Source organism: Caenorhabditis briggsae (assembly GCF_000004555.2).
Source record: "Caenorhabditis briggsae complete genome, chrI, whole genome shotgun sequence".
NCBI classification, from domain to species: domain Eukaryota; kingdom Metazoa; phylum Nematoda; class Chromadorea; order Rhabditida; family Rhabditidae; genus Caenorhabditis; species Caenorhabditis briggsae.
In genome coordinates, this window is record NC_013489.2 from 5,047,835 (window position 1) to 5,060,545 (window position 12,711).

At 37.4% G+C, this 12,711-nt stretch overlaps 2 protein-coding genes across 2 annotated transcripts; one reads left to right on the top strand and one right to left on the bottom strand.

Annotated features, from left to right (window-relative positions):
* Positions 1-246: 246 nt before the first annotated feature.
* On the bottom strand, positions 247-6,499 carry CBG25238 (the record flags this gene model as incomplete). The annotated part of the gene is made up of 4 exons (XM_045244703.1): positions 247-319; positions 4,686-4,747; positions 5,263-5,701; positions 6,123-6,499. 4 exons carry the CDS (start codon positions 6,497-6,499, stop codon positions 247-249), a joined length of 951 nt encoding a protein of 316 aa, XP_045098258.1.
* A 1,647-nt stretch (positions 6,500-8,146) lies between these two features.
* On the top strand, positions 8,147-12,319 carry Cbr-gcy-17 (the record flags this gene model as incomplete). The annotated part of the gene is made up of 16 exons (XM_045244709.1): positions 8,147-8,188; positions 8,244-8,410; positions 8,461-8,570; positions 8,625-8,872; positions 9,060-9,171; positions 9,220-9,345; positions 9,392-9,510; positions 9,558-9,680; positions 9,726-10,195; positions 10,244-10,433; positions 10,488-10,562; positions 10,629-11,425; positions 11,474-11,666; positions 11,712-11,886; positions 11,936-12,034; positions 12,078-12,319. The coding sequence occupies 16 exons, from the start codon at positions 8,147-8,149 to the stop codon at positions 12,317-12,319; spliced, it is 3,288 nt and encodes a 1,095-aa protein (XP_045092511.1).
* Between the last annotated feature and the right edge of the window lie 392 nt (positions 12,320-12,711).

The window sequence follows — 12,711 nt, forward strand, 5'->3', positions numbered from 1 at the left end:
AAAGAAGTATTTCCGGCCGAAGGAAAAGACTAAGAAAAAAGAGATTTGTTGCCGGGAGAGAGAAAGAAAAAGAAATTGCATGTGGGAAGAAAATATTGTGGGGATCATCGGGGAGAGACAGACAACAGAGCGATCGACGACGGCTCAACGGACACAGAATTACACTTGCACCGCAGATTATTTTTATCAGATTTTGAGGGGGAGGGGAGGGGATCTGTCGAAATTCGAAGAAACTAGGGGGGAATCCTAGGAAAACTGGAGTCTCGAGTTGGTTTTGGAGTTGAACTGTTTCTGAAAAGAGAAGTTGTAACTGACGGACCTGAAACCAAATTATATTAGGTTGGCGGGAAAGTCTTTGTCACTTTTTCAATAGTTTATTTCTCAAAGAAAAAATAACCGAATAATTAATTATATTGTCCATCATTATCAACAACATGTCTCCAACGTTCCCTCAATTTATGGATTCCATTGCGGTAGAATCCAGCCGGGCGTGAGGCAAAGTATTGTTTGAGTGCCGCTTCGACCGCTCCACGGGAATTGAAGCTTCTTCCTTCGAAGGCACGTGTCATATCGCCAAATAACCAATAGTCGGAAGGAGCAAGATCAGGAGAATACGGGGGGTGAGGGAGAACATTCCATCCATATCCCATCAGCTCCTGCTTCACTTGTTTCGAAACATGTGGGCGAGCGTTATCATGTTGATAGTACACTTTCTTGTCTTTCAGGGCCGAACGGTCGACTGCTTTCTTGAGGTTTCGTAGTTGAGTAGTGTAGAGGTCTCCAGTTATTGTTTTGCCCTCGGGCAGAAGTTCCCAGTAGATGGGGCCGTCCACTCCCCACCACACAGAGAGCATAACTTTTTTCGCATGAAGGTCGGGTTTGGGGACATCCTGTGGGCTCTCTCCTTCTCCAACCCACTGGGATTTCCTGTGGTGATTATCGTAGAAGACCCACTTCTCATCTCCGGTTATTAGCCGGTCCAGCCATCGATCGCCCGCGTGGAGAGTGAGAAGAGTAATCGAATCGTCGACTCGGCGGTCAAGGTTGGCTTGAGTCAGGTGATGAGGTATGAATCGACCAAAAAGTTTTCTCATTCCAAGAGACTTCAAACCTTCAAGGACTGTGCTATGGTGAACTCCGAATGTGACAGCTAGTTCACGGCTAGATTGAAATGGATCCGATTGCAATGCGTGCTTCAGCTTGTCCAAATCCAACTCACGGGGTCTCCCAGAGCGATCCTTTTCATCGAGCGAGAAGTCATCTTTTTCGAAACGATGGAACCAATTGCGAATAGTATTGTAGTGAGGGGCATGTGTGTTGTACACATTCTTCAAGAAAGTTTCCGAATCCTTCATCGTGGTGTGAGATAGGAAGAGGTAAATCAAAACATGTCTGATGTGAATAGCAGTGGGAACAAACATATCGTTTCAATTACAGATGAGGAGCAGGGAAGGAGATGGGGACTTGTTTATATGGAAGGTTCTTATCACCTTGTTATTCACTAAAGTCGATATCATACACAGCCTCCATATACGAGAACAGTGATTAAACAAACAGAGTGACAAAGACTTTCCCGCCAACCTAATAACATAAACTTTAAATTCATAAAACTGTGTTGTCTATAGAGCTTGTGAAAAGTATTTTCGTAAGTTAATGAAAAAACTATCATAGAGTTTACAAACCAGTTTTTTAGATAGTTTGAGAACTATCTGAAAAAATCATTCAATCTATCTCGGATCCTGTCAAAAATATAAAACAGTTGACAAATGGTAAACTTTTAATCATAATACCACCAATATTTTACCAGTCGGCTTATGTTAGATATCTTGAATAGGAGCCAGGACGAGTCTGCTCAAAGTTGCCAGCGGTGAGAGCCCTTCTATTGAAGGTTTTTCGTTATATGTACGAGTTTCAGTACAAAAAATTAAAGACGATTTTCTCAACTTCTGGGACGTTTCAGGACATGGAATAATCTTACTATTAGAATTGAAGAAAAATTTTGTTTTCTCAAGTTTTTTTTATAAGGAAAAACTTTAAAATTTGAAGAATATTTCGATAAAATGTCTGAAAAATAAAATTTCATTCAGTTCTAACTTAAGTAAAACACAACAAGTTTTTGAAACTTCCTAGAAGTTGAGAACATTGTTTTGGAAAGTCACTGTTTTTTGGTACTGAAACTGACATACCTTACTGGGGAGCGGATTCTAAAATTTTCAGAAGTATCTAGATAGGCTATCCTTAACTTATCCTGAAATTTACATCAGAATCTGGGTTCACAAGGGGGTTTACAGGGGTTTCCGCAATATTTTTTAGACGGAAATGTTTTTAAAGATCTTTGTCCATCTGAAAATCACAGTTGTCTGAAACGCAATTCTAGTTAGAGTCTGGAATCCGTTTTTCTTCCTCCAATGAGTTCTCATACATCAAAAAGATAAAAAAGTTTGCAGCTGTTCGTGCACATCGAAAAACAAAGTGTAGGAGATGAAAAGGAGGGAAAAATGAGAAATTTGGAGAAATTCCGATTAGTTTTTTGATTAGTGAGCTGAAACTGTAAAAAATGTTGAGAGAAAGAGACATTTGTTATTTTGTTCAGCTAAATTTGAGAGATCCGACGATTGAAATGAAAACTTTTTAAGCCGATTGAAAATTTATTCAGTATGCAAGAAATTAGTTAGCTTTCTTAAAATCAATATTTTCAAAATTGATTTCGGAACGTACTTTCCCAACGTACCTAAAAATTAGATAACTATAAAGATCCACTGAGATTATTTGTTTAAAATTTCAATTTTTGAAAAAGGAAAAAATTCAAATTAGTTAATTCATTCTTTCATGTGTTAAAACCAGAGAATATCGAAAAGAAAAGAAGTCTAAGAATCATAAAAACTGAAAATAATAAGTGTTATGAGCTAGTGTTGGACGGCCGAAGGGCTTTCGGGAGCTCTCTTTTTCTCTTTTTACTCCTCCCGGGAAGAGATAGATACAGAACAACAACAAAATGAGTAGAAGATGAAGAAGAGAATGTCTTCTTCATCCTCTATTTTTCAAACAACAGTTGGTAATTCGTTTTGCACGGAAAAATGAAAAATGGGAGAATGTAGTGAGACAGATCGATTGTCAGAAAAAAAGATGGGCAATTGGTTGATGAAAATAATGGCTATTGTTATATTTAGAAAAAAGATGCTGAGTTTAAGAACTCTAAAGGATTACGGTAAAAAGTTATTATTCATATATTTTCTGTGATTTTTCGTTTGTTTCATTTAAAAAAAAAAGATCGGAATCTCCAATTTTTTCGTTTCATCCGGGACTCCGACGATTATGTTTAATAGAATACTGAAATAAAATGTTTGAAAAGTATAAATCGTCCTAATAATATTGCATAAAAAATTTGAAAAAATCCGAAACTCCTGAAAAACGCTGTTGGCAATCTAAAAAAGGTGTCGAGTTGGGACGAAGATTTGAATTCCCGCGCAGCGAGAAATCTAGGCTACAACACTGTGGGACGCTTTTTTTACATGGCAATGTTCAGGGTTTTCATAGTTTTCCTCTCCGTGAAAAACGTAAAAAACAAGTTTTAATGTTGTCGGTCACCTGAAAATAGACGTCCTGCCGCAGTGGCCTAGGTTTCACACTGTGCGGGAATACAAATCTTCGTCCCCATTTGTCATCTTTTTAAGGAGTTTTCCGATGATTTCGGATCGAAAAAATTATTTCGCAATAGCATTAAGAAAATACATAACTTTAAAAATATTTCGATGCAATTGAATTTTTTGTCGGAACCCCCCTTCAAAGTTGATTTTCAAAAAATTTCAGCTTTTTGAAAAATATAACTTTTTTTTACTGTAAAATTTGAATTCGTACAAACTCAATTAGCCGAAAAAAAGACCAAAGAAGAAACGGTTTCGAGTAGGGTCTCGAAAAAAAGGAAACGGTATCAGAAAAAAGAAGATATGGGTGAGATTTTCTCACCCTTTTGTCTTTCACAATTTCAATATTGCGGGTCGGAGACGAAAGAGAGATTTTAGTGAGCGGCGGTTTGGCTCAGAGTCTCTGTGAATTTCTATTTGGACGGTAAACATACTCAATCCCCTTCTTTCCAATATTTTTTCCCTCAAATCATTCTCTTATCACCCCACCGCTACCGCACTTATCATCACACCTTTCTTTTGAACTAACATACGGAAATAGTATGGGATATTGAGAGACGCAGAGATGAAAAGTAACTCAGGCGGAGTCACACGTGACATAAATTGCGCACATTTGGAATGACTCTTGAACTGACAAATGATAATATTGAGTCATGAAATATATGGGTCAACTGTTCGAAAATCATTTGCTGGGGTTCTTAAAACGTATGGACTTAAAAAAGGTGTCGAGTAGGGACGAAGATTTGATTTCCCGCGCAGCGTGAATTCCCGCGCTTTTTTTGATCTACGAGAAAGTGCGGCAAAAACGCAATATTTTAGACTTTCCCCTCGTTCGAGCTACTTTCGCAATTAAGCTCGGTTTTTCGATGAAAAACAGATTTTAGAGATGCTAGCGACCATTTTCATACCAAAAAATCTAAATTTTGTTCAGAAAATCCTACTGAATTCACAGAAATAAGTTTCGTTTACTACCGTAGTGTTTCTGGGGCAAGTTCTCGAAAATTGACCGGGAATCCGCCCGCGAAATTTTCCAGGTCCCACTTTTTTAAATTCGACAATAAATTTGGACGAAACTTTGAAAAACCTCTCCGAACGAAAAAGATCTCTAGGATTTAAGTATACCCCGATTCTCTGAATCCCTAGAATCACGAAAATCTTAGAACGTTCATCAAACAGAATGTCTCAATACTTCATATTTATGATATTACGATGTAGTTTCATTTTCAGATTTTAGGTTTAAGAGGCACATATAAAAATGAGGTGAGTTTACAATTCAATTTAAAAACTTTAAAATTATTGGCCAGAAGGTAAAACAATTGAAAATACGAATGAACGAGGAAATGTGATATAACAAGTAGAGAATTTCAAAAGTTTTAATTTTCTCATCAAAGCCATGAGCCACGTGAATCTTTTGAATCTCCCAAAAGATGGACCGTTAAGTTTTTGGGAGCAACGTGTTTTTTTCAACAAATATAACAGAAAAATTAACACTTTCTGAATATTTTTCCCAAAATTAAAACTTTTGAAAATCACTACTTGTTATATCTATAAAACAAAGAACCAGAAAAAAGGAAATTTTGAGCTTCCTTGTATCCATCCATCAATAATTGAATCCAACCAATCCTCGATGTTCCATTTTTTCCTCCGGATTCACTTTCAACAAAGTCAACTTTTGCGGATGCTTCTTAGCTGCTTTTTCTCTGGCTTTTTGATTTGCAAACCAAGTTCTAACCTGTTCTGCACTCAATCCAATCCTTCCAGCCAATGTTTTTCTTTCTTCCAAACCGATTCTATCTGATTGTCTGAATCTTTCCAGCATGACATTTCTTTGCTTATCTGTGAATGGTTTCTTGAATGCTTTGATATCTCTTGACTCGTTTGGTGTCAAATCCGAAACTGGAGATGAGTGGGCTTCCTCATTTTTTGGTGCAACTCTGGGTGGCTCTTTCTTTTCATTGGAATTGTTAGCAAGAAGAGATGCATAAGGATTATGAGGATACATTTGAGGTAGACCGAAGTAGTAAGGAGCGCCAGGTGGAGGTGCAAGCCAGAATGTCCTGAAAGTTGAAAACGTTACTTTATCAACACTTTTTATTTATTTATTGGTATACCGCAACCGTCAACTTTGAGCAAGGTTATCTCGTTTGATGGAAAATATATCAGAAGGTGATAAACTGACGAAATACTGTAGATTTTATGATGAACGATTTGTCATTTAACCACTATTTGATATATTTTCTGTCAATCAACGGAAGTACCCTACTGTAAAAAGTTTGAAAATTATAGGATTTTTTCTATGGAACTGGACCAAAAAAGAAATTTGATTACAGAGAAGCTTAGGGTTTCAAAATCTCTGATTATCTAAAACCTCTAAATATTGCGGCCCGAGCAGGAACGGAGAAGACAAATAGTGTCAGATAGAGTTTATTTCCTCTCAATAAACCTAATTAAGGGAGAGCCAAATACAGTTTCACTTACTCTGGAGCATGAAATCCCATTGGATAATACGGTTGAAATGCTGGATAATATTCCGGATGTCCTGGAGGATGTTGATGATTTTCGGGTGGATGTTGTGGGAGAGGGTACTGCTGAGGATCTGCAGGGATCGCGTCTCCTGATTTAGAAGCATCCATTATAGGAGCATCAGGTGGATTCAAAACATTAATGTCTACAGTTGGTGAGTCTAAGGCAAGAGAGATCTGGGGTGATTTAGAATCTAGTACGGTAGTTTCTTGAACCTTTTGGGAAGTTTCCGATAAGGAATAACTACAAGGATCCATAGAAGACGATTTAGCAAATGAAGAAGAACTGGATTGAGGGGTGGAGAAGTCAGAAGGCTCTGCTTGTTGTTCCATTATATTTGAAATTGGAAATCAGAACAGGTTAGAAAAGGGGGGACTCTGAGATTATACAACCGCAGAATGGGGCACAAGGGAGAAATGGGAGAGAGAAAGTGGGGATTAATACGCCCTCCGATTTCTGTTATATGTTGTCCTCTTCGTTGATCACCATGGAAACGAAATGGAGAGCAAAATGAAATGTGGAAACATTTCGAGAAACAAGGAAATTATAAGGGAAAAGGTCGTGGGAATCAGGGATTAGAGACTAATTGGATGTCGGGGAGTTGTAATGCAAAATGCTGGTCTGAATCAAAATTCTAATTTAATTAATGATTTGTTTTCTGGAGCTTCATTAGCAAAGGAAACCAATTAGGTTTCATAGAATACCAGATCATATAGCTCCAAAGTTTCATAAAAATATTGCTTAAAAAAATATACCTATTTTCTCTAATAATCTCTAGGCCCATGGGCTTCTATTTTCCAACCTCCTCTTCTGGGTAGACATCAATTAGAGTAAGGTCTTCAACTAGAGGGTCCTTAGCTGAACAGGAATTTTCAATAAGGGCAAGAATTAACGGAAATTACCATAAGTCGAAATAAAAATATCCGCAATAGCCGAGAAGCACAGCCACGAGGAGGACTTCTATTAGAGAAAATACGGTATTTAAAAAAGGGCCTTTTTAATTCATAGGGAATATGAGACTTTTTTACCGTAATCCTATGGGGTTTCTTAAATGACTTTTGACAGCAACAAATTTCATGATAATTTTAACAGAAACTACTGTAGATTACTGTATGATAACCACATATCCCTTTAAGAGTTTTTCAATTTCAAACTTCTTGCTTTCGGATAGTGAGTCGTATTGCAAGATTCAAGTTCAGGAAAACTCTGGAAGCCTCAGCGAATTTTCATTTCTGAATTTTTCGGAAAGCTCAATTCAGCAGTTTCTCGAAAAACGGAGAGGGAAATCATGAATCGACCTTTTTAGAATTATGTTTCCAGATCGAAAAGATCCGCCAGAAACTCACTTCCTTTCAGAAAATTCGGAAGACCAAAGTAAAAAAGAGCATCTCTGCACATAGAGTGCTCAATAGAATAGTGAAATCGGCTAAACCAGAAAAAGCTCAAAAATAGTTTGATTAAACAGATTTTTTCCACTTCAGATAAAGATTTAGATGAGATACTTCTTTCTGAAAATGGACAAAAAGGGACAAAATTAGTTTCAGGAAGAACAAGACAAAAGACACCTGAATTAGGTAATAACTGAACTCTCGGCGGAGGACTATACGTGTACGTAGACATGAATATTTGCCAGAACAAAAGAAAAAAGAATTATAAAAAGGTAAAATTTGGTGGTGGACTGTTGGAAGCTGAACCATCAGACGAGATCTCATTCTTCCAGTCCTTCTTTGTAGTTCTGATTGTGCCTAGCTCTTATTTATATTTTTAGAAGTTGTCATTCCTGCTACCACTTGCTGTATAGACCAGACAATAGTTATCTTTCTTGATATCACTTTCTTGATTTTTCCACATTATTAAAAGTCTTCATGAGCGTTCATGACTAAAGAGACGGAAAAGTTTCCATGAACTGATCCAACTTGAATATACGGCTTCTTGGTTCTTTATAAGTCTGGAAAAAGTCGTTATAATAACTTTTTATTATGATCCAACGACTTTTAATAATCATCTTCACAACTTTTTTGGTGAGATTTTTTTCTTTCTTTTTTTCTTTCTGTTTAATAATTTTGATTTTTCTAGGTTTTAACCCAATGCCAAGTCCGACAAACACTAAAAGTTGGACTGATTTTTGTACAAAATGTCACAAATTTACAAGTTGCAATTGGATACAGAACATCAGCATCGGCAGTTTTAGTAACAAAAGAAAAGATTCGAGAGGAACATTTATTGGATAATTTTGATTTTGAGTTCGTTTTTTGATAAAGAAACAATTTGAACATTCAGTTGAAGATTCCAGATTCATTTATGATTTTGACGAATGTAACGAAATTCAAGCAGCTGGGAAAACAGTCGATTTATTGGTGAATAAGAGGGTTGATGTTATTTTTGGACCCACTTGCTCTCGATGTAAGATTTCAAGAAATTCGGACTCTGAAACAACCTAAAACATTGAATTTTTAGCCGGTATGATATCCTCCACCCTCGCTGCTCAGTACAATATTCCGATATTCGAATGGGGTCTCACATCGGCTCGTCAATTGACAGACGTCGTCAGATATCCAACATCTCTTCCATTCTCTGTAAACAGTTACAGTCTTGCAATGGCAATTCGTGGAACTTTGAAACAATTCGAATGGACTGAATTCGTATTCATGTATTGTAATGATGGTGACGATGAGAAGTGTGAATCATTGAAAGATGATATTCAGGTATTATTTGTCGTTGATCTTTAAAGAAGATGTGTGATGCTAGTCTGGATAGTTCCATGCGGGTCAGAAGACCTTCATGGTACTTCTTTTTTCCATAGATCAAATAGTTTGAATATATGTTTTGTTAATGAAAATGAGTAATGGGGCATGATTCGGTGATTCTTTTCTGTTAATAAGTATATTTCAGACAGTTGCATCCCAACATTCGGATATAACTCTCGCCTATACAACTCGCATCATGACTGGAAGCTTATCAGACATGCGAACCGCAATTCGAGATATTAAAAAAAGGGGAAGAAGTATGATCAAGCCCTTCCCCTCCTTCAAAATAATTATTAATATTTCAGTCATCGTGGCGTGTGTGGCTTCGGGGAACGGATCGAAGCGAACTCTGATGCAAGCAGCATCACTGGAAGAAGCTAATAACAGTGAATATGTTTATATCATGGCTGAGACTAATTCCAGAGGATTCAGTAAGATTTTCTAGAACATCACTTGCAGAAAATATTCATTTTGCAGTTGTTGACGAGCCGGGAGGCAAATGGCATTATTTATGGGAGGGAGTGTTCAATGATTCAGCAAGCTTTACATCGGAAGATTCTAGACAATCAATGGCCAACTTGTTGTTTTTGGTTGATGTGAGAATGAGAGAAAGTAGAAAAAAAACTGATTGAAGAACTTTTAGAATATGGGAATGAATGATGAAGTGACTCCACAATATCTGAATTTCTCGAGAAAAGTCATTGAAATGATGAAGGATCCACCATTCAATTGTATTGAAGATTGTGCAGGAGAACAGTATTCTTCGGTGAGTTGGACTCTACAAATTTTTTTTCATAATAGCGGAACCCAGGTAGCAAAATATGCCGGTCAACTCGCTGACGCCTTCTACGCCTACGCAGTTGCTTTGAACAGAAGTTTGACTTCTAATCCGTACGCAGACATCAGAAACGGAACAATGATTCTGGGAAACATTGGAATGACATTTGAAGGCGTCGGAGGGGGAGACGTGACAGTGGATCCTGACTCGTCACGTACTTCAGTTATCACCATGATTGGTTTGAATTCATCGAAACTACCGGAAACTTATGGAAGATTTGTAATCAATAATCAATCTATCGACTTCGAACCTTTATATGCGAATGAAATGTACGATGTCTGGAATGGAAGAGAGCGTCCAAAAGTGAAACCAATTTGTGGATTTACCGGAAATCAGTGTCCACCAAACTTTGTTCGAGACTATTTGGCTTTCGTTGCCATCATCGCTGTTTTTCTAGTTTTCGCAATTGGAGCAGCTATCGGGGGAGTGTTTTATGCTATAAAGTGAGAATTATAATCTTCGGATTCCTATTCATCTACTTCGAAATTCAGACAGAAACAGAGAGAAATCGAACGACAAGATGAATTGTGGCACGTTGATGTGGGTCATCTTCAAATTATTCCCAAGAAGTCAAAAAGCGAAGCGAGTCAGCGTTCATTTGCTAGTGGTCCCTCTACATCTACTAAGTTAACATTGGAGAGTCGAACTGAAACAAACCGATTCAGTTTCTACCTGTATAAGGTGTGAAATGTGTAAATTGTTTTAGAGCTTTACATTGAAAGCAAAGCATTTCAGAACGAGATGGTGGCGGCGAACAAACACAATGCAAGACCTTCATTAACAGAGCAAGAAAGATACCAATTAAGACAAGTGAGTTAGAATCTCTTGGAGATTAAATTTTTACATCAAAATTATGCTGAGCATTTCTAAATTCAGATGAGAAGTCTCGATCATGACAATATAAACAAGTTCATTGGTTTGTGTCTGAATGGTCCCCAGCTGATGTCTGTGTATAGATATTGTTCAAGAGGATCATTGGCTGATGTCATTGAAAGAAGCTCCATGCAAATGGATGCCTTTTTCATGTTCTCTTTAATCCATGACATAGCAAACGGACTTGCGTTCATTCATTCTTCCATTCTACATCTTCATGGATACTTGAGTTCTAAAAACTGTCTGATTGATGATCGATGGCAAGTGAAAATATCGAGTTTCGGGATTCCAATGATTCGACAATCCGACGAAGTTAGTAAGAAAGGAATGCTTTGGAGTGCTCCAGAAGTGTTGAGAAATGAAACGGAAGAGAGGACACAGGAAGGAGATATTTATAGTTTTGGAATCATTTGTTCTGAAATTATCACCAGATCATCAGCATTCGATATTGAGAATCGAAAAGAGAAACCAGAAGAAATAATCTATCAATTGAAAAAAGGAGGATTCAATGCAATTCGTCCATCTTTGCTAACCGATGAATCATTGGAAATCAATCCAGCACTGACCCATTTAATCAGAGATTGTTGGACTGAAAAACCATCGGAAAGGCCTCCGATTGATCAAGTGAAAAGTTTGTTGAAAGGGATGAATGATGGAAAAAAGGTGAATTTAATGGATCATGTATTCAATATGTTGGAAGCTTATGCATCAAATTTGGAGGATGAAGTTTCGGAAAGAACCAAAGAATTGGTGGAAGAAAAGAAAAAATCGGATTTGCTGTTGTACCGAATGCTACCAAAGTGAGTATATATTGTATACTGTAGTTTTCTGAGAAATCAAAGTTTCAGAACTGTTGCCGACAAACTGAAATCGGGGCTTTCTATCCAGCCAGAGACATTCGAACTAGTCACAATTTTCTTTTCGGATGTCGTCCAGTTCACAGTTCTTGCTGGAAAATGCACTCCTCTTCAAGTCGTTCAATTACTTAATGATCTGTATACAATATTTGATAGTATTATAGAGCAACATGATGTATACAAGGTAAATAGATTTTCAGAGGTTCCATTTTCAAATATTCGGTTCCAGGTGGAAACAATTGGAGATGGATATCTTTGTGTTTCTGGACTACCCCATCGAAATGGAAATGAACACATTCGGCATATCGCCCGAATGTCTCTTGCATTTTTGTCCAGTTTAGCAAAGTTTAGAATTTCTCATATGCCAAATGAAAGAATCAATTTGAGAATTGGTATCAATTGTGGTAAGTGCAGATTATAAAAGTGTTTATAGCTTATTTTTTGTATATTCAGGGTCCGTTGTAGCTGGAGTAGTTGGTCTCACAATGCCACGCTATTGCCTTTTTGGAGATGCAGTGAATACCGCCAGCAGAATGGAGAGTAACGGAAAACGTATGTTGGTTTCAAGCAGCGATGTATGAAATGGTCTTTTCAGCTGGAAGAATCCACGTGTCATCCGAAGCGAATCGTCTTCTGACAAAAGTCGTAGGGGGATTCAGAACAGAAGCACGAGGAGAAGTGATAATAAAAGGAAAAGGGGTGATGGAGACGTTTTGGTTGCTGGAAGAGAATGGGTCGGATCCAATGAAGTCACTTCTGAAAAAGGAAAGGAAAAATAGTACGACTTCATCACAAGCTAGGAGTGTTACACCTACGATGGATGGTTTCAGTTTATAACAGTTTTTATATTATTGAAAATAAATTAATACAAGATTTGTGATTTTTCTGTTTTCTCTTTTCTCGGAAGGACCTTTTTGGAATTTTTCAGAATGTCGAAAATTCCGAGTTTCAAAACTTCGGGGTTTCGATAGCAAGTAATACAGAAAGTAAATAGATTTTGTGGTTATTAGATGACATAGCGATTTAGGGGTTTAAAATCCGCATCCGGGGGTACAAAACATCCGAAAAATTGGGAGTTTGTACCCGAAAATCGCCATATATGCGACCGGGCCTTTGCCGGGCCTTCGCGGGATCTGTCATAGCTTCTTTTACAATTAATATTTTTAGGCCAACTAAATTAGATGATATTATAGAACTTAACAATTGCTACAAAATGATATTATTTGGAG